The sequence below is a fragment of the Notolabrus celidotus genome, chromosome 3 (genome assembly GCF_009762535.1).
Source record: "Notolabrus celidotus isolate fNotCel1 chromosome 3, fNotCel1.pri, whole genome shotgun sequence".
In the NCBI taxonomy this organism is placed as follows: Eukaryota; Metazoa; Chordata; class Actinopteri; order Labriformes; family Labridae; genus Notolabrus; species Notolabrus celidotus.
This window is the reverse complement of record NC_048274.1, coordinates 14,318,253-14,340,391: the sequence shown is the minus strand read 5'-3', so window position 1 is coordinate 14,340,391 and position 22,139 is coordinate 14,318,253. Positions and strand designations below refer to the sequence as shown.

Here is a 22,139-nt window from a genome sequence, read left to right as displayed (position 1 = left end):
CCACTTTATTAGAACTACATAGTTTGTAGTATTCCTTAGTTACCATTGAAGTCAGGACGTTACTGTTTTCCTTCAGTTAAACCAAACTTTACACATGAAGTCAGTCATATAGCCAAAGCACATACAGTGCAGTTTAAGACTTATGGTCCCAATGTAAAAAGACATTTAAATGATATTAAAAAACATTGATGAACTCCAGTGATTGAAAGCAATACTCAAGTGTATGGTGATGCTTCAGACCAGGGGTGTCAAACTCATTTCAGTTCAGGGGCCACATTCAGCCCAATTTGATCTCAAGTGTGCCAGGCCAGTAAAATCATAACATAATAACCTATAAATAACAAAAACTCCAAATGTTTCTCTTTGTGTATAGTGCAAAAAGTATATTCTGAAAATTTTCACATTTCATGAACTATCTTTTTACAAAGACAGCTGTTGTATTTTTCGCCATGATGAGTCTCATAGTGGGCCGAATATTATATTCTTTAAGCCCTGAAACCTGCTGCGAACACACCAAGCACACAGGTTACCCATTCACCTGACAGAGTGTGTAATGTTTACTGCAAAAGAACAGATAGATTATGATGATAAAGAAGGTAAAGTTGACCTTTATGGACCCCTCAGCTCCAGCATGAACAGTTTGCTTGCTGGACAGTGTTGTATGCAGGGGTCTAAAAAGTCTATGAATTTCCACCAGATTATGCAAACAGCAAATATTCTTTTTCCTCACTTTGAGAAAAAAAAAAGTCCTGGAGCGCCGTTCAGGTGTTCAGCAGTTTGATTGTCGGACAAATTTGAAATAGCTATTACTTTTATTGAAAAATTGCAGTTAATTTCCTCTGTTATTTAAAAAATCATTGGAACCTCTGGCGGGCCGTATGTTTGTCTCCCCTGCCTTGGAGTATAAACAATATCCTCTTCGTGAAACCTTTGTCACCTTTCTCCAGGCACCAAATGTTTATTGCTTATCAGATTAATACAGATTAAAATTAGTGTTATTATGGCTAACTGTAGCATATTTACATGGATGCTATGCTGAAATGTTCAATCATATCCACTCTTACTTGAAATAAATAGAAATAAATTGTAAATCATCAAAAAAAGTATTGTCGTCAAACAATAGACTATAAGCTGATTAAAAATCCCAAATACAGCCATTGTTCGATTGGCAGGTTGAACCACATTTTAAAATCCATGGAATAATAATGAGTAAACACAAATATTAAGATGATTTTAAGGACTCTCAGACTCTCAGTGAATGTCCTGCAGTAACAGACTTCAAAGTCAAATTTTATTTCAATCCAACTCAAAGTTGATGGGAGGTAAATTGCTACAGTGCAGGCTTGTTTAGTGTGACTTTTTCAGCATGTTCAACTAATCTTTACAAAAAACAACATCAAAACAAAGAATGACTTTCAAAAAAGTGAGTCCTACGTCACCCATTTCATCACAGAGAAACATCCCTGGCACTTTAAGAGCGCTATAATACACCAAATAAAACATATTACACAGGAAACTGAGTGTGATACTAGGCTACTGAAAATATACAAACAGCACTCAATTAGAGGAGACATCGGTAACATCACTTGAAAACTTGTTACAAAGACGTAAGGGCTGTACAATATCTTCCTAAAGGTAAGTAAAAGATGTGCAGGAGATCGTTTGAATGTAACAGCAGAACTGTCAGGAAAACCCTACACTGAGGTAAACACTTGTCTATACAAAATAAAATAGCGTACCACCTAAAACTGTTGGTATTCTAAAAATAAGTTCAAAAAGTCTTCAAATTTCCAGGTGCTTTTTAGAGGCAGAGTTAGGTTCTCAGTTAGTACTGCCGTGGCGTTCCTTTGTAGGGCTTGAATCCGCCAACGCTGCCACCACTGGGAATGGAGTTGTTAGTGATCTGTACAATTCGGTTCAGCCCAGATGAAGAGTGACTGCAGAAGGAAAAGCAAAAAAAGAGTGTTTAAGACGGTTCAAACAGGATTTAGACTTTCAAGTCTTTTCTTTCATTCATTTGAAAATGTTGTTGACCTTGAAGGAGCCATCATGCTGCCCCGGCTGTCTCCCATCCTGCGGTTGTCGGCGTAGCCCCCACCCTGGGAGCTGGACCCGCCGTGCCACTCCTTCCTTATGCCCTGATCCCTGCTGTGACGCTCCACCACCACTTGTCGACCAGAGCTGAACGGCTGCAGAGACAAAAAAAGATTTTGTGTTAGGAGCCATCTTATAAGATTGCCGGGCTGACAAGACTAGCCAGGAGTCAGAAGGAGTTTCGGGAATGTAGCATGGTGTGCTTCAAGGAAACATGGCTGCATCTGGATATTCCTGATCACAACGTCTACATTGACGGCTTCCAGACTGTCCGGGCAGACCGGGATAGCACCGAGAGCGCTGTGGGAGATCTCACATGTCATAGGCTACTGGTAGCTGTTTACATCCCCCCCTCTGCCAACCTGACTACAGCGTCCAACGTTCTCAAAGCTGCCATAGCCAGACAGACCACCAGAGTGCCCTCTACCTGATCCTCCGGGGACTTCAACCATTTATTTTCTACATAGCTTATTCTGTCTCTGTACATACTTCTGTTATTATTTTCATATCATATTAATTACTTCTTCTATTAATATTATTTGATATTCTTAATTATTGTGTATAGGAGCAACTTTAATGACTGAATTCTCCCCAAGGATAAATAAAGTATTTATGATTTGTCTTATATAAATCATAGCAAATAAAAAAAAAAAAAACATGATTAACAAGATCCCCCCGCTTGGCTACATTACAGCTAGTTGACCAACAACTGATAAGCTGCTTACCTACTTGCTAGTTAGTAGCCTAGCTTGTCAAATAACTGTTTTATCACAAATGGTGTTTTGATTTTAGCTGACCAAAATAATATAGCTGATGCAATAACTGTGGGTAACATGCAGGATGCTCATAGTAAGACAGTTATTCTTACTAGACCAGTTTGTTTTGGTTTTTTCCCTTGACATTTTTCGACTAAAAACTTTCTGCAGTCTTCTTCAGAACACAACGTGACTTTTCTGAAGAAGACTGCAGGTCTTTGTAGTTTGTTGTCAAAACATTTCAAAGTAAAAAAGAAAAACATACTGGTCTGGTAATAAGAACTGTCTTATTATAGTACATGGTGTCAGACCTAATGAGCCTTTTTGAATGATGCAGGATGCTTACTTGTGTAAGTCCAAATACCAGTGCTGGCTGTTCAGTGATCTGCAGTCAGCACTCTTAATTTTATAAAAACACTACATGGTACCTCAGAGTGCACTCTGACTCTCAGTCAGGAGTAAACCCACCTGATCATTCATCACCATGGATCTTCCTCCATCTCTGTTATTAAAGCTGCTTCTTCCTTGACCACTGGAGGATCCTCCTCTGAGTGAGGGGCCTGGACCGTCTCTGCCTGGTCGATCTGTACGCATGCGCATAGGCCCGCTGCCCAAGAAAGATGCAAAACACACACAGGAAACAAATGAGTTTTAATTATTGAAAGGAAAAAAACAGTCAACTGATGATGCTTCCTGATTATGTCTTACCGTAAATCTCCCTTATTGGTGTTTATCCCACCGTCACTCTTCCATCCATGCCCACCGTCCCTGGGTGAGCGGTTATGTGACATGCTGGGCATCGTTGCTCTGGCTCCCATGGGTCGATCATGCATGGGCACGAGCCGTCTCTCGTCTCTCTCCCTGCGGTCTGTGTCTCTGAGCTCTGTGCGTGGTGGAGGAGGTGGCTCAGGTCTGCGAACTGTATCAAAGTTCTTTGAGAAACGATCGAAGCCCGAGCTCTCTCTGTGCGGTGCAGGGCGGCTTTTCTTGACCTCTGGCTCGCCATCGAACCGGTTACGTCTAAACAAAACAAAAAACACAAAAAGATCACATCACTGCAAGAAACCAGCAAACAACAAACCCATTAAAGCCAGGGACACGAAGCACAAAGTACAGTGTTCCAGAATAGAATCCAAATCCAAATCTACAACTGTATCACTATGTGCCACTAAATCTTACACACTAGTCTCAGCGTTAATGTGACACTTCAAAAAATAAAGTGAACAATAAGAAGAAATAACCACATATGTTTTGCGTACCATGTACCCAAAATTTAGGCTGGGACTTCTCAGAAAACAAACAAAAAAACAGACAGGTTCTTTTATTGCAAACTTTTTGACGTTATTGTTCTTACCTAAAATATGAACAATCAATCCTTTCTCCTGTATGGTTAAAATTAGTCACGAGACGGTGACACTGGGTTTGAATACACAGCAACAAGACTGAGACTCTAGAAATGTCATGCGACCAGTTTCTGGAGTTTTGAAAGCCAAATGTCCGATGCTTGCCTGATCTAGGATTTCAGTTGCCCAACAGTTTGGGACTCCCCGTAGCATAACTTGTTTCATGATGCAAATAGGGTTAATGTTTTAATAAGTGACATGTCACCACTGCAGACAGGGAGGTTCAACTCCCACACTCCTCTACTACGGAGCCATGCTGCCAGGTGATCCATCTTCTCTTAAAGGCTGATTTGTACTTCTACATCTCCCCTACGCAGCAGGGGCTGAAGCGGACATGAGCCCCGCATACTTGTGTGTCGATGTGTCCGTGCCACACAGCAATTCTCGGCCGAAATGCTTGAGGGCAGTGTGGTCTCTCTGATAGCCGGTCGCCTGCTTCCGGCCCCGCTACGATCTCCGTTTACTTTTCCACAGAGATTCAGAGCGTGTGATGTTAATCTACAGCTGATACATGTTGATTTTTATCATACAGACATGATTACATGAAGAATAGAGAGGAGGAGACGAAATACACGGCCGATGAGTGGGATCCCAGAAGTGCTATAAATACAGGACATACAAGCTGCCGAGCAGACCAATCACAGGGCTTGCGGTCTGCTTCGATTCTACGGGTAGTTACATTTTGGAGGAGGTGCATGTCAGCTACGGGCGTAGGACTCTGCGTAGGTACGGGAGCTACTCTTGCGTAGGGTACGCAGTCGATTCGGCACAGAAGTATAAATCCGCCTTAAGAGGTAATGTCCCTTATTTTTCTCCTCCCACTGCAACATGTCCTCTTTGTGAAGGGACCCTTGTAGGTGATATTGTTGCAATGGTCGATTACCTCAACAACCCCTACAGTTCAAACACTCGTACCTGTCGTAGGTGTTTGGCTGCTCAGCAGCTACTGGAAAGCGACTCCTCTCTCTGGGATTGAAGTTTGAAAAGCGGTTCTGCTGCCGGTTGAAGTTTGAGCTTTGGTTTAAACGGACGTCAGATTCCGACTGCATCTTCTTGTTACCGTTCCAGTAAGGCTCATCTCTCCGACTGAAACATTAGATACAGACAAACCTCATGAGTCATGAACATTGAAAACAACACAGCAATGACTTCTTTTCTAGAGGTAAGAACTGCTTTTCTGGCCAGAAATTTGGTTTTAGGTCATAAGCATATCCTGTGCATTTCTCAAACAGATCAAATGTAGTCATGAGTCTTAACTAAAGTCTAACAAATGCAGCTGTACTACACATCTGCCAAACTGCTGTATTTACCCGTGGTCCACTTCACGGCCTCTCTTGAGATTGTTTCTTTTTTCTTGCTCACATCGGAGCTGCTCCTGCTGCCTTCTCAGCTCCTCACGCTCACGTGCCATTCGCTCGGCCTCTTTACGCCTTTCCTGAGAGAGGCAATATTTCAATTCAACAATTACTATTTAAGACGTAGAGACTGCATTACATCATGGATAAAGTTATTGATCGTATGGATGCATATTTTGGAGTGAAGAGGCGATAATCTTTGCAGGCAGGTAGTTTGTTCATGTTCGATGTACCTGTTCTATGCGGATTCTCTCCCTCTCAAGTCTTTCTCTCTCCAAGCGCTCCCGTTCCAGTTTTTGTCTTTCCATCTCCAGCCTCTGGCGTTCCCGGAGAAGATTCTCTCGTTCTTCATGCTCTCGCATAATCCGTACACGTTCACGCTCCCGACGTTCTCGTTCGGCCATTTCACGACGTCTAAAAAACCAAACACATCCTTAGCTTGAAACTTTAGGACCATAAAACAATCGAAATCAAAACTTAAATCTGTTCGTAGTGTGTGAACTGTCGGCTGCTGAAGACTACCTGCGCAACTCCACCGCTCGACGAACTCGCTCTGTACGAGCCATCCTCTCACGCATCCTCTGCTCCTTCATCTTCTCAAAAGGCAGAATGTCTTCCCCTTTGTTTATAAAAGGCCTCTGCCTCTCTTTCATCATCCTGAACTGGGTGTAGAACACAAAATATGGAGTTAAAAAAGCTCATATTAAAGTATATTAAAGGCAAGGCAAGGCCACTGTGTTTGTATAGTGCATTTCATACACAAGGGCAACTCCATGTGCTTTACATTGAAACATTAAAAGCATTGGAAACATTCAGACAAGCATAAAAGAGCACAATTAAAATGACAAATATAATAAAACAGTGAAGAAAAGGATAATTAGAATATATGAAAAAATTAAATTAAAATGTGCATTTAAAGTGATTTAAAATGAGCTAAGATAGGAAGGCAGTGGCAAATAAAAAAGTCTGAATCTTTGATTTAAAAGAGGTGGGAGTTGGAGTGGACTTTCAGGTAGTGTGTTCATAATGACTAAACGCTGCTCCACCATGTTTCGTTCTGACTCTCAGGACTGAAAGCAGACCAGTATCTGATGACCTCAGAGGTCCAGATGGTTCATACAGTAGCAGCAGATCAGCAATGTATTTTGGTACTAAACCATTCAGTGCTTTTTAAACCATCAGCAGGATTTTAAAGTCTATTCTCTGACAGACAGGAAGCCAGTGTAGGGATCTAAGAACTGGAGTGATGTGATCTACTTTTTTGGTCCTTGTTAGGACTCGAGCAGCAGCATTCTGTATGAGCTGCAGCCGTCTGATGGACTTTTTAGGGAGTCCTGTAAAGACCCCGTTACAGTAGTCTAGTCTGCTAAAGATAAATGCATGGACGAGTTTTTCTGCATCCTGCTGAGACGTAAGTCCTTTAATCCTTGATATATTCTTATGGTGATAGTAGGCTGACTTGTAGCTATTAAAAGGCAAATACAACTGTATATCTGTTTGTTTTTTTACCTCTTCTGGAGGAATCAACCATTTTGGCTTCCTTTGGACATTCATGTTGACAAAGGGCTGAAAGGGGAACAAAGAAGGTTATTTAAAAAAAATGAAAAGACGAGTAAATCTGAAAATCAAATTAAAACAAAAAGGTCTTACTTTATCAAAATACCTTCCCTTTCTGAAAGGTCTCATTTTGCCAAAATTAGAATCTCCTTTAGCATGATATGACATCACCATCTTGCCTGGACTCTTTGCCCCTAGAATAAAAACAAACAAACAGTGAATATCCAGAGGAAAGAAAACACAAGTAAATTGGACTTTTAAAATCAGGGGTTCAGTTTGAGAGTAGAAACGTACTCATGTGCTTTCTGTCATCCTTCTTTGCAGAATCTGGTCCTGAGTTGGATGACACAGAATCAGATTTTCCACTCTTGGCCTCCTGTTTCTTACATGAATCCTTCTCTGGAAGTTTGTCCAATTTCTTGTCTTCTTTTTTGAAAGAGGTCTGTGCTCTACACATATAGAGAAAAAAAAAAAGGTTAAAATGTGTTCCCATGTGCTAAAGACTCAAACGTAAAAACATTTCTTTCACCCACTTGTTTGTCAACTTTATTCCAGTTGAACTGCGCTTATCACTTGATTTGCAGGAGCTTGCTTTGTCCTCTGCTTCACTCTTTGAGCTTTCTTTTTTGAAAGGATCATTTTTGGCCTGAGAGGAGGAGTAGAAGTATATAAATGACACAGGACTACGGTGATTGTTTTTTCACAAAAATGAAAGATGAATTAATTAGATTAATCAAAATCTCTTTATTGTTTTGACTTCAAATCTGCTTGCTAACTCACCCTTTCAACAAAAATCTGCTGTCCATGGAGCTCTGTGCAGTCGAGGTGGGAGACGCACCGGGTCACCTCTGTACTGGACGACATCGTGACCAAGCCGTAACACTTTGAACCGGGGCTGCGAGCATTTGTTACTACCTTGGCGCTCAAAACCTGTTGGCAAAAAATATTTCACAGAATATAAGTTTACAGGGTTATTTACACACATCACAAACAAATAATTAAAATCTAAAGTGCATGTCATTTACCTTCCCGTATTTTCCGAACAGGTTCTTGAGATCAGCTGCTTTGGTGTTTGAAGACAGGCCACTCACCCATATGTTACGAGAGGAGCTGCTGTTGCTGCTACTGCTCACGACTCCTGATGAAGATGATTTCCAATTCACGTTTAACAGCCAGGAGGTAAAAAGGAATGAAAAAGCTGCATCCCTGTGTTTTGTCTAACATTCAAAAACAAATTCTCACCCAAATTCTCTTTCGCCGGCTTTCCATCTCTGTCTCTTGAAGAGCTACAAAGCAAATATTGTAACAAAAGACAGATGAAATGAGTGACGGTAGATAAAAACCTTGGCTTTAAGTGACACACGTTGAGTGGAATAAAAACACAATATTATGTGCTTTTCAGACCAAAAAAAACCCAAAACACAAATATCCCGTGGGCAAGGCGCAGAACCAATGTCTCAAAGGCTTCATTGCTTTTCCAGTGGCGAGATGGGTCAAGATGTCAGCCAATTTTTTCCCTGGACCAATGAAATCTTCAGAGGTTTGCTCAACTTCACAGCAAATTGTTTGGCCAAAAAAGGAAAAAGAAAAACACTGCCACCATGGGTACTATTGCTCTTTTACAATGCCTTGTGTAGGAACTGGATAAGGCCTTAAAACTGCTGGAAAGGTCAAAGTAACAAAATAAGAGGTGTTTTCGTGGCTTCTGGTTAATTTCACAATTTAACCGACTTCAGAAAAACAAATCAAAGAAGTAAACGGTAGGATTAGGTACATCAGTGAACATTTCCCTGACGGCAAAAAATCTTGAGGCTACCCACAATGCTGGTTCTTAGTGAGTTGGACTTGGTAGTAGTATCAAAGAACTGACATAGAAAGACAAACCTCTTTGCTTGACCTGATCCCCCAGTAGTGGAGGGGCCTTTCTTCCCAGAATCCTTTTCTTTATCTCCCGTTTCAGCTTTCTTCAAGGCCTCTCTGCTGTCTTTCTTCATGGGCTCGCCCCTGGATCCGTCATCTCTCTTACCATCATTGTGGCCCTCCGACTCTTCCCCCTTCATATCATCATCGGGGCCCGTCTCAGCAGAGGCCTCTGGCTCATCAGTGCCCTTCTCGGCATCTGGATCTGGAAGTTTCACATGTTTACCTGTTTCCAGGAGATCATCGCCATCAACATCTAGGGTGATGGCATCTTCATTTTGGATGGAGACAGAGAGGTGATCGTCCTCTGCATCTTTAGTTGAATCCATCGCTTCAGCCTCCATCTCAGCCAATTCAGCCTCCATCTCTGGCTCGGTGTCCACCTCAGCCTCCGCCTCAGCCTCCTCCTCCGCCTCCTCCTCCTCAGGCTCGGCACCCCCATCCATCTCTGGGTCTGCATCCTCATCCCCCTCTGGCTCTGGATCTGGCTCTGGATCTGGCTCTGCATCGACCTCTGGCTCAGTCTCAGCATTCACCTCTGGCTCAGTCTCAGCAGTCACCTCTGGCTCAGGCTCCGAATCAGCCTCGGCTGCGACAGCCTCTGACTCTGGTTCAGCCTCAGCCAGAACCTCAGCCTCGGGCTGAGCGAGGCTGTCCTCGCAGGATGCAGGCTTAGAATTTTCACGAGTACCATCATCTGTATCAGTTACATCTGAGGGATTTAACAAGGATAAACATGGCAAAACACAATGTTTAACATTGACATGGTTTGACCTATAAAGTAGAATAGAAAGCACATTTAGTGTTAATGGTCATCAAGGGCGCCGACACCACAGGAAGACACAAACACACAATCTTCAGTGAAAATTGGAGGACGACTCTGTGCTCTTCATCTCTTGACACATTAAGATCTTCAGTCATTATTCAAACAGAATAGGCATTCACAGAGTCTTCAGGCATCATATGGAAGTTCTTCAAATGGGAAAGTTGTGACAAAGTTTAAATGAGGAGGAACAACGGGTCAGTTCATCCTGTTTTTTTTTCCATTCAGCTGCTCACTCTTAGGAATGTCCTCTGAGTTTTGGAGAAACTTCATCATCCAATGTTTCTTCATAAACCAGTGGCCTACTGTTCATCTTGATGGAGGTATCAGAACACTTTTCATCAAAAAGTCCAACTTGCCATAGCGTGTCCAGTCCACTGCACATTACTGTATACAACAAGTGTGTGCCTTAGATCCACATAGTCTGTCCTTGCCAGTCCCAGGCAATGTCATAATCAAACCTCTTCACAGCACACATCATTATGGGGGCTGCAGAAAGCTGGTGGAGATGTGTGCAGATTGTATGGATGTCTGCGATGAATGAATGAAGTCCTTAGATCTTTCTCTTGTCCCTAGACTCAAGGCCTCTACATCTCTATCAACACTTTTGACGAGTCCAGTTGTCCTTTAGCTTTTCAAATTCAAGCCTCAAACCCATGTTGTCTCACCTAAGACCTTTAATGAGTTTCCCTTCTCTTATGGTAAAGGAACTCAAGTGTTCAGACAGACCCAGTGCACTTGCCACTGGTCTGCCCAACCAATGTTGTTGATCCACATTTCTGCAGGGCAGTGTAATGATCCTGTGTTAGACAGTGCTCCCTCTGATTCACTGGGTAACCAGCTGTCAGATGGTTTGAGAATCTTCACTCTGTGTTTCCCTGGGGGAAGGTAGGATGGCCAGTGCCAGAGGCAACAGAAATCCATTGAAGCAAACGCAACTTTCCTCAAAAATATTCTAGATTATCCCGAGAAATATGTTAATGGAGTCATGGCAATCCATGTCCCATGATTCATGTGTGCACACATTAAAAAATGTAGTCTTTCTTCAGAAATTCCTTCATGAAGCATGCTCTTGGTGCTCCTTTTAGCACACTGTGACCTAGATACTACAGTGGCTAACAAGGCACAAATATCACTAGATACAGGTTATACATCCTACCAGTTGTTTTCTGACACCACATATTTTAACTGTAGAGAAGAAACAACCTAATGTTAGCACCGGCCACTCGTTGGGCTTCATACATACCTTTTTCTGATTCACAGTCTTCATTGTCCTGATAGAGAAAGAGGGAGATGGGCACAGAAGCAGAAGCTGGTTATAACTGAGTTTACAGCACACATCCACTTTCTTTTTTACATGTTTGAGAAGTTTGTTGAGGTTTCTGTTTAGCATGATAAGTCTTGGATAATGGTAAACATGCATCTGTCACATTTTAGGCTCAATTAGCTGACTGTTGTTTCTGGAGAAAAGTAGAACCATTTTTAGAATCAATACCAGTGTGACTTCCTCTTGCTTTACTCAGCTTCTAAATACATCAAGGTTTGCTTTTACATAAGCCCCTCTCATGGTGACCATCAAGATCACACCGAGTTTACAGATTTGTATTCCCCCGGTCACCTTGGAAAATGCATCTTCCTCCCCTGTGACGTCTGCGTCTGAATCCACTTTTTTCCCTGGAAAGTAAAAGAAAATCAAAAGATTAACAAGACAATAACAAACCTGCTAAACCAGCCTGTCTCATCATTTCAGTCGAGGACAGATTACCTTTAGCTTTTCCACCTTTACGGGACGGTGTTTCAGGTGACGACTGAGTCTGAATGTTCTCTGGGTCACCATCTTCATCCTCAATAGCCTTAAAAAGGAAAGTTATTTGATGAAAGCCAGACAACTTCAACAGGTAGTCACAAAAAAATGTAATATAGCTCATTTTGATCTATCACACAAATAGAAGTTCAAGAACATATCTGCTGACCCCAATCTTAAATTATAATGATGGTAATAACAAAAATGTTGGTCTTAAAATGATAACAAATACATGTTCAAAATGTGTTTTGATTAAAAACAAGTATTGTTAATAAACTACTTTTATTACTCTTCATCATGAAATCATCTGCCTAACACAAGCTCTCCTTTCAAGAATTGCTGTCACTGGTGATTGCTTGCGTCCCTACTATGAAGTGCCTCAAGGAGGTTTTGACATTCAAATTGTAATATCTTATGTTGGTAGTATATTCAGTTGTTGAATTCTCTGTTTGAAGCTTTTTTCATGTTTGTTACATTTTTAGTTTTGTATTTCATGTATAATTTGTATGTTGTGTTTTTTTTTTATGTGGACGCAAGGAAGAGTAGCTGCTGCGTTATTGGCAGTTAATGGGGATCTGAATTAAGGAATGAAGAAGGAATGAATTATTAGTTCATTTTGAGAGCTCTCTTAATTAATAAGATGGTGACAATGTGCATGCACACATAAGCAATACAGCATCAATTAAAACAGTGTGCCCAGAATGAGATTTCACGATTTTGTATCAATACTAAGGACGCTAGAGAAAAAAAATGTAGGCGTACTGATAAATTACACGCCGAAATGTACGTTTATTTTTTAATTACACACAATTAAAACTGATGCTAATTCACATTGTAAGCACGATAACCTACAGTAGACTTCAACAGCTGGAGTCAATTAAGCGCAATCAGCACAATCCCATTGACACAGAGATCAGTTGCTGACATAATTCAATCGGTATATATTCTGATTTATGACATTTAGAGGAAGCTGTTCACGAACGCCATCCACAACAATTGTTTGTTTAACATTTATCCTCCAGCCTCGCAGGAAACATGTCACGGCCATTGGCTAACGTTAGCATTAGCAGCTCTGCATCGCATTCCAGTATCGGTCATTCATTTCTGCACGGATTAGCATCATCGTTCAGTTACCTGTTTTAATCTCGATACAAGCACGCTCTTTACACCGGATGTGTCCAAATTTCTTCGTTTGAGCTCGGATTTCAAATCAACCACTCTTAATTCTGATATTTTCCTGAACTCCATGGAAATGGCACCCGTCGCCATTTTACCTCAGGATTACTGGGGGGTGCGCGCGCAGATCGTTTACTCAACGTCTGCTTTGCTGTTATTAAATGTTGTCGTTCGTGCTGCTACGCCACCTACTGGAGCGGAGGAGCAGTACAAAATATTTATCAAACACATCGGTGCATTCTGATCATACAGATCCTCGAGCCTTTCTTTTTTTTTAAAATTTTATTTGGATTTTGACACATTACAAAAAAAGATCAATGCAAACAATTCAAGGAAGTGATGTTTTTGCATAAGAAACACATTAAGTAAATGAATAAAGAAACAAGCCAATAATATGTGATAATAACTTAAAATAAAAGATAAGTAGATAAGTACTCAAGCAGGAAAATAAAGAATAGTGAAACTACAAGACGATGAGTAGGTGAATATCAAAAAATAAATAATTGAAAATGTAAAAGAGCAATGAGTATAAAAAAATACAAATATGTATCCATATATATCCAGATACAGCGACATACATACATACATACATATATATACATACATATACATACATGCACATACACACACATGGAAATAATAATATAATCCTACAAGAAAGAAATGAATAAATAAATAAACAAACAAATAATAATAAAAGGAATGAAAGTACCAAAAAAAAAGTTAAGAAGTAGAATAAACAAAACAAACAAAAACAAACAAACAAACAAACATACAAAAAACACCACATATGGCAGTGTCAAACAGGAACAACAGAACATGTTCTTCATTGAATATAGTTGTCGTGCTCTCGAAGGGACTCAAGGCCTCAAAGGATCAAATGAAGAAACAGTCTATGAGGAAGGAAAATGAAGAACAAGCCTTTATTTCTAAAAGTAAAAAATTAAAACAAACCTCTTTTGAAAACGGGGTAAACTGTATCAATTGAATAGAATAGAATGTACTTTATTAATCCCTAAAGGGGGAAATTCAGGTGTCTGGCAGATAAAATTATAAAAATCACATAAAACAAGTAATTCAGGTGTCTGTCAGCTCATCTCCCATTGGCTAGAGAGTCATGAAGCCTAATGGCTGCAGGGATGAATGATTTTCTGTATCTCTCAGTCCTGCAGCTCAGAGAGATGAGCCGTCCACTGCTGCTGTTTCTCTGGTCCACAAAGAAGTTGTGAAGTGGATGATCTGTGTAATTTAGAATGGCCTCTAGCTTCTTCTGTGTGCATCTCTCCACCACAGCCCCCAGTGAGTCCAACCTGGTTCCAATCACAGTGCCAGCTCTTTTCACTTGTTTGTCCACCTTGCATCCTGGTGTTTTATACTGCTTCCCCAGCAGACTGCAGTTGGTATATCATATCTAAGTGATGTAAACCAGGTGGAATATGTTTGTCTGAAATATTCAAATCAAGAGAATCACTTTTCTACCTTCATTTGCCTCATTTTTTTTGCCATCTTATTTTTTTGCAACTGAACCAAACAACTATTGCTGTGTAATAAACAGTGGTGGACAAAGTGCACAGCTTCATTACTTCAGTCAAAGTATAGATCCTCCAGGTCAAATATTACTCCAATACAAGTGAAAGTTGTTCAGTCAGATTATTGCTTGAGTTAAAGTACTGAAGTACTTGCTTTTAAAAATACTCAAGAATTCAAAGTACTTCTTAAAATATCTAAAAACTTTGTATTTTCAAAATACATAACTGCAGTAAAGACTACATAGAAGTACATTCTGTTACATTATGTTTATCTAGAAAGCATTACTTGATATCTCTAAAAACTATACCATGGAATAAAAACAGAAACTAAGTTACTCCAAGCACAGACAACTTAGTTTCAAATGTTCATCTGGGATGAAACAAATGTTACGTAGCTCAACATGCTTTCTCAGGTTGGACAGTGAATTTTTGTATGTTTGAGCAGAGTGGGAAACAGGGAGAACATTTCAAAGGATATGTATCATTCTTTAATTCAAAAACCTCTAACACGGGCTGAAGATATGGCCATGGGTGCTCAGGTGGAGAATTATAGCCGTCATTACCACCTCTAAATCAGCTGCTCTGTGTTTGCTCCACCTTCAACTGTGGAGATGCACGATATACAGGTATGACTAAACCACTGAGACAAACAGAACTACACAAACACATTTTACTGTCTTAGGGATCAGATTTCAGAAAAGAGAAGGAAATTCATGAGCTGACTTCAAAGCAAAAGTAGTGAGTAAATAGAGCATTGATAGAAATGTAGTGGAGTAAAAAGTACAATAATTGCCTTCTGAATGTAGTAGAGCAAAAGTAGTAAGTGATAGATAGATAGATAGATAGATAGATAGATAGATAGATAGATAGATAGATAGATAGATAGATAGATAGATAGATAGAAACTTTATTAATCCTTTGGGTAGGTTCCCAAGTGAAAATCAGATTCCAGCAGCAGGTAACACCAAAGGACAGAAAACAGCACGCAGATACAAAAATAAAAAATCACAGGTTATACACAAATACTAAACTGTACACAGTAGCAGCAATATACAAGTCTAAATAAGGAATACCGCTGCATGTTTATAATAAAATAGCAGCAGCAATTTAAAAAAGCATTTTGTTTATAAATAGATAATTAACTATGGATAATTAATAGAATATGTTTGTCTGAAATATTCAAATCAAGAGTATCTTTTCATTAAGCCACGTGAGCCCCTCTCATGGTGACCATCAGTATCACACTGAGTTTACAGATTTGTATTCCCCCGGTCACCTTGGAAAATGCATCTTCCTCCCCTGTGACGTCTGCGTCTGAATCCACTTTTTTCCCTGGAAAGTAAAAGAAAATCAAAAGATTAACAAGACAATAACAAACCTGCTAAACCAGCCTGTCTCATCATTTCAGTCGAGGACAGATTACCTTTAGCTTTTCCACCTTTACGGGACGGTGTTTCAGGTGAAGACTGAGTCTGAATGTGCTCTGGATCACCATCTTCATCCTCAATAGCCTTAAAAAGGAAAGCTTTTTTGATGAAAGCCAGACAACTTCTAAAGTTAATCACAAAAAATGTAATATTGCCATCTTATTTTTTGCAACTGAACCAATCAACTATTGCTGTGTAATAAAGTCAGTGGTGGAAAAAGTCATGTGTTCAGATCTATTTTATAGTCTATGGTTCAGATTCTTGTTTTTGTTTTGTTTTGACCACCTGTCTAAACTATGACCACTAGAGTGTGCTCTGGTATTTAGAAACGATGATTTAGAAAGGCTATTCCTGAAAACAAGGCTGACAGATCTGAAATTATGCGGAACTTCTTTAGTTCTCCTTTGGGAACTAAACAGGATAACACTCGTGTCTCGATCAGAGCAGTCTCCTTTACTCTGTTAATGTTTATTGACAGTCTGTCTGGAAATGTAAGAGACATTTTGTCAACTGTCGTAAAATGTCGCAAAGTGATACAGTCACTTCTAACGGCCGGTCGTGATTTGGCGCCCTCGCGCGGCGCTGGGTGAAAGTACTGTGTTGAAGCGAAGAGAGACGACCTGCTGGGTAAACAAGAGTGGATGCCTCGAAAGGCAGGAATGGCATCTTCTTCGAGGGCTAGTAGTGAGACATTTCTATTCTGACGAACAGAAACAGAACAGAGAGGTCGCGCTGTCTGTAAAGAATCGTCAGGATTCAGTCGGGAGTCAAAATGGCTGAGTATAATCGGGTATTTAATGAGTGAAGTGGAGCTAGCCTTTATGTTAGCTTAGCTCGTAGCCATCCTGGGCCCTTCGATTTTGCTCCTCGGATCAGCTCGGGTCTGTGTTGTCAGTATCACAATCCCCAGCAGCTAACGTCCTCGGATTGCGTTTTTTTGATGCAGGCCTGCCAAGTTGCAGTCAGGTTTAACGTAGAGAAAACTGCCCTTTTTCAAAGCTTGTCATTATTAACACAGGATTCAACCTCACATGTTACAAAAAGGACGGTGACACATTCTGAAAAAAGGACTTAAACGCAGGTACGTGTTGTCTTTGTTGTCTTCTTGTCTTGTGTATGTGTCAGGCTAGGTGGCTAGCTGTCCACTTTGGTGTCCCTTGGATTGTTTCCCTTTATAATCCTAAAATAAGTTACTCTATTTTTACAAGGCTAATACAGATCTCCATTAACACGACTTTTTCCTCTGGCCTTAGTCACTCCAGCAGCGTTTGTGGGACAGAGGCAGACAGCAGCTGATCGCATTGTAATTGCTAATCGTTGTAGAAATTATGCTTAGCCTCAGCTTCAGGCTTGGTACTGTCAAGCTGAATAGTGACATATAAAGCTGTGTTTGTGCTGGGTTAGTTAGTTTCACAGACACACACAGCACTGTGGATACGTTAGCAGCAGCCCACTAGTTCAGTCTCTGTCGTACATTTTGATGTCATTGATGCAACACACATTTCTCTCTCTGTTTCACATCATAGTGCTTTCTCTATGTCGTACTAATCGTTACTTCTTCCCCTTAAAGATGCTTTTGTGTCATTCAGCCTTGATGCATTGGATTTTCCTCTCCATGGCTGTCCTCTGAGGCTCCTGGATTCATGCATGTCATTGCGCAGCTCTCTCTGTGGCACCTAAAGGACTCTTCCTCATTAGTGGATTGTATATGAAAGCAGAAATATAGTCATAGCTGTACATAATGGGTTCACATTATTCACATGTCACTAGCTTCCTCAGTCAAGCCTTACCTGTCACCCTCTCACACCGTTATCTGGATCAGGTCAATTGACAAGCAGCGTGTTTATAATATGAGATGAGAATGAATAATAGGGGTGTAATGATTCTTTTTAACACTGATTCGATTCGTATCATGATTCCGATATGATTAAAGGACGATATTGGTTCATTTAGAATGATACGATCCGAAACGATTCAGGGACTTGAAATCGATTCAGTAACTTTTTAGCCAAAAATTCAACCAGTGTGACTTTGAAATAAAGACCATTATACTGGACAGTCCTAGATTCCTGTTGTTTCTTGTAAGGGAATCAGGTATAAATTAATTATGGATATAAACAAACAAGTAAACAACAATTAATGGCAAATGCATTCACATTTTATTTGAATAAAGTGCAAACAACACTTCAGGTTGAATTAACAGGAGGTTAACCTTTTAGCCTGAGGCTTCTGCAGAGCTGAGGTTACCTTGGAACGCTGCAAGAGGTGCCTGGGGGCCGGCGTTGTGTGAAATCCCATGGCACCTTAGTAGGTGGTTGGATAGATTTGTGGTGTTGCCATGGTACTTTTACTTGACCTTATTTGGGCAAACACTCGTAATCTTAAAATCTTCTGAACCGTCAAGTTAGAAAAAAATTTGTCCCGGTACAGTGTGGCCGATAGAGAGATTAGCTACTGTAGCCAAGCTGTTTTTAGAACCCCGCTGTAAACATGTTTATTAATGCTGCAAAGATCGTCTTTTCCCATTCATGTCTATGTGGTTGCCGATGTTTCTGCAGCCAGCCTCAAGCGGATTCTCGATGAATTGCAGTTTATAACAGTTCCGCATTGGCTTCATAGTTTGAGACCGGAGGTTGCCTCTTGGTTATTTCCTAGCATCGATACTATCAATTTATTATATTTTAAAACGATGTTAGATTGATATATGTCGTCAGGAACGCCAACTTGCCGATCCCAGATCGATGTAGTCGGATCATAGGAATATAAATCGATACATCGATGTAGTAGAAGAATCGTTACACCCTAATGAATAATAAAATATAATTGCCTTAACAGCACATTTAATGGGATGAGATATACAGGGACACCATGAACACCTGCACAGTTGAATGTATTCCAATACAACCAGCCTGCAGCAAACACCACATGGAATGTTGTTGTGTTACATTATTACTGATACTCTGCAGGAGAGATTGGAAATGTTGAAGGTCGTGACTCTCTTCTAGTTTGTGAAGACTTTTTAAGGGGGTTCATTTGGTTACATCTGGCCCATGAATGATTGTAGGGTTGGGTGTTTAGATTTGAACCGTATTAAATTGGCTTCATTTACGAAAAAGATGAAGATAAAATGAGCGACTTCATTTACAGGTTATTTTTTGAAGTAAGACATCCAGATTTCTCAATACTGTTAATTATGCTGCCCCAGTAAACAATGTGGTTTGAACGAGTGAAGTATTGGTTTTATTGTTTGGTCTTTTGTTACATCACTTGTTCTTCCAGATGGCCACATATTGAGGGTCAGTACAATATGTTCCTAAATCATCTGCTGGGATAGTAGCTTCAAGAGTTTTTGTTTTCAGATTACATCATATCAAGAAAGTGTGGCAGGCCTGCTGCTGTGGGCGATACCACCACATGCATATAGTGCATAAGCTTGCACTGGTGTGATTTTTTTTTTTTTTTTTTCACACTGCCTATAATGTTCTGTGATTATTTTCTGAGAAGCACAGTTTGTCACTGAATGTCACCACAGATATGGAACACCCCGTCGAGATAAACGACGCACGCTGATCTGCAATGAGAGAAAATAAAATATAGAAGAGCCCAAAAGTATGAGTGATCAAATGTTATATCTCTACAGTATAAATCTAAACTTGCAGGGAGTGTGTTTTTGTGTAAAATCCAGAACTAGGGTGTTCAAAATTGACCCGCTAAATTGGTATTGGGCCACGTTAAAGAATCTTAGAATGGGAAAGTTATTTTGAGCCATCCTGATCTATTAAAGATTAAGGATCCTTAGGGTACTGTTGGCCCCTGTGATCTTGGTACATCACATGTACAAATCTATTCAGGACTTTCCTCACACACACAAGTATCACAATAATTCAGCAACGATGCTGTGGTATCAACATAAGAGAGATATCAGAGCTATAGCAAAGACTTATCAAATTTATATCAACATACCCACGTCACTGAGCACATGCACATACCTCTTAATTCATTAAAGCAGCTTTAAGTAACATATGGATGTTTACTTGGTGTATTAAAAGCACCTTCCAGTGTTATTAACAATCTGTTTCTGAAGCGCTGTTTTTAGGCCAATCGTTGGTGGCAGCCATATTTGAAATGTTGAACTCAACATAACTGCTGTCAAGCTAGTAAAGAGGCAGAGTTTGAGCCCCCTAGCCAACAGCTACAATGTTCCCATCTGTCGATCAAGTCAGCTGTGCCTCTCATTGGAAACCTGTAATCTAAAAGCACATTGAGTTGCCCTCGTGTATGAAATGCGCTATACAAATAAAACTGCCTTGCCTTGCCTAAATATCTTCAAAATTGCTGCGTTAGAAACAAATTCAGTCCTCCATACAGTGTGTGCCGATCGAGAAATTAGCTATGCAGACTACACTCGTCTTTTGTACCAGACTGTAAACATGTTTATTTCTGCTGTAAAGATCGGCTTTTTTAATTGGTGTATGTAGCGGTTCAGTTCAGTTCGTCTTGATATGGGACGCATTTTGTGGCGTTTGCATTGACTAAAATCGGGACAGGTCCTCAAATTACCAAGCCGTACCGTCCCACTTTTTGGTACCCTTCTGTTAGGGATGCCAGACATACCAATCCAACCCCAGAAGGTGGATCTAGAAACGCTGCAGCCCGTTGATTGGTCGAAAGAATCGTCACTTCCTGTGCGACAGCGGTAATAAAGAACAACACATACCCCGCCATGTTTAAATCGCCAGTGGACTTCGGGAAGATAACTTTTTTTCGTTTGGAAAATGGCGTCAAGAAACAGCGTTCCATGGTCGACCGTGGAGGTGCAGACTTTCCTCATGTTTTTCTTCTTCGTTGCATTTATTAGCGGGGTACACTGTGTCATGCTGTCATGACGTCACGCTATTACGTGGGTGACGCATAGACTGTATAAAATATGAACGTAGTATCCGTGACGTCACATCTGTTCCTGAGCGCTGTTTTGAAGCCAATCGACGGCGGCAGCCATATTGGAAATGCGGAACTCAACCAGGCAGAGTGTGACGTAGTGTGAGCCTCTTAGCCAACAGCTATGTGTTCCCGACAGGGAGTCAAGTCAGTCATGTCCTTATATGGGCAAAAAATCGTAATCTTAATATCTTCTGAACCGTTGCGTTAGAAAAAAATTCATCCCCTGTACAGTGTGTGCCGATAGAGAGATTAGCTACGTAAGGCCAAGCCGTTTTCTGAACCAGGCTGTAAACATGTTTATTAATGCTGCAAAGATCGTCTTTTTCCAATTCATGTCTATGTGGTTTCCGGTGTTTCTGCAGCCAGCCTCAAGCAGATTCTCATTGTATTGCAGTTTATAACACTTTCACATGGGCTTCATAGTTTAAGACCGGAGGTTGCCGCTTGAGCTGACGCGGCTATCGGCATTCGACTTACACGTCGCCCACCAAGTAGGGCACGGTTGGCTGTGGAAATTGCAAACAGGATCAGGCGTTACTGATCCGACCTGTACCAAACTGTACTGATCCTTACCAGACCGCTTGGTGGAAACGAGCCATATGTGGTTTCCGGTACTTCCGAAGCCAGCTTCAAACGCATTGGGCTCATATTTTTAGACCGGACGCTTGTTTAGGGCACATTGTGTATTTTCATTATTTTGCCAATTTACAGATGCCAGTTCACCAGTATCACATCCCACTACTATTACACTTGGCAGGAAGTGTAGTAAGTAAGCTGTGTGCCTTCTGAAAGAACACACAAGAGTGGAAAAGTGAAATACACATTTTTTTTTGCAGCATCTAGAAAGCGGCCTTCATTTAGGCACTGCTGGAATTTGGTGTTGCTCTAGGAGACCTCACGCAGCAGTGAAAATGTTCCCACTGAAGAGCCGCTTTGTCTCGTCGGGAGCGCACACTGATATGAACAGAAGTTTCTCAAAGTCCTGGCGTAAACATGAGAACCAGTTTCATGGTGGATAACCCACCTTTATTTAGCCAGATTCATGTACTGGCTGTAATCAACTGTAAACAAAACACCTCAGTACTGACTCAGCCTTTACTTTTAACTCAGCCTGTGGGTATTTATGGCCGATCTTTGTACACACAAACAGAGTATTACAAATGGGATGTCTGTAGTTTACCCATTTGACATGAAAGGAGGTGGGAGAGGAAAAAAATACTTATCAAGGCAGACTTTATCAAATGTACGTCTGATGGGGTCCATAATTGTAAGACAACACAGCAGCGGACTATGTGTGCGCTCTGAACAAACACAACCTGAAGATAGTCTCCTTAAAGAGAGCTGCCTGAATTAAT

The 22,139-nt window shown here is 40.7% G+C and overlaps 2 protein-coding genes and 1 long non-coding RNA gene across 6 annotated transcripts in view; 1 reads left to right on the top strand and 2 right to left on the bottom strand.

Annotated features, from left to right (window-relative positions):
• Positions 1–1,255: 1,255 nt before the first annotated feature.
• On the bottom strand, positions 1,256–13,021 carry sltm (SAFB-like, transcription modulator). Its single transcript, XM_034679948.1, has 20 exons — positions 12,846–13,021; positions 11,673–11,760; positions 11,526–11,581; positions 11,154–11,181; positions 9,049–9,796; positions 8,407–8,450; positions 8,190–8,302; positions 7,945–8,094; positions 7,698–7,810; positions 7,459–7,613; positions 7,258–7,358; positions 7,117–7,173; positions 6,130–6,269; positions 5,841–6,021; positions 5,563–5,687; positions 5,168–5,338; positions 3,558–3,869; positions 3,318–3,456; positions 2,035–2,189; positions 1,256–1,937 (listed from the first exon to the last, which is right to left on the bottom strand). The coding sequence occupies exons 1-20, from the start codon at positions 12,978–12,980 to the stop codon at positions 1,826–1,828; spliced, it is 3,123 nt and encodes a 1,040-aa protein (XP_034535839.1). The 5' UTR covers positions 12,981–13,021; the 3' UTR covers positions 1,256–1,825.
• A 1,946-nt stretch (positions 13,022–14,967) lies between these two features.
• LOC117810153 lies at positions 14,968–16,402 on the bottom strand. The gene is made up of 3 exons (XR_004630725.1): positions 15,840–16,402; positions 15,693–15,748; positions 14,968–15,019 (listed from the first exon to the last, which is right to left on the bottom strand). It is a non-coding gene; the product is annotated as an uncharacterized LOC117810153 (long non-coding RNA).
• rnf111 (ring finger protein 111) overlaps positions 16,123–22,139 on the top strand; it is a 41,077-nt gene continuing 35,060 nt past the window's right edge. The window contains exon 1 of one of the 4 annotated variants that reach the window (XM_034679795.1): positions 16,123–16,924. The gene's annotated coding sequence lies outside the window, so the exon portion shown is untranslated. The remainder of the gene's footprint in view (positions 16,925–22,139) is intronic. The other 3 variants (XM_034679798.1, XM_034679799.1, XM_034679796.1) reach the window with 3 other exon arrangements.

Bases quoted from the DNA above. Each gene is read 5' to 3' on its own strand.
- sltm (XM_034679948.1), bottom strand. From the start codon at position 12,980: ATGGCGACGGGTGCCATTTCCATGGAGTTCAGGAAAATATCAGAATTA. The intron at 11,182-11,525 runs GTGACCGGGGGA...TTTCTCTATCAG, and splicing joins AGGAAGATGCATTTTCCAAG to GACAATGAAGACTGTGAATC. The intron at 5,339-5,562 runs GTAAATACAGCA...CTAATGTTTCAG, and splicing joins GGCCGTGAAGTGGACCACGG to TCGGAGAGATGAGCCTTACT.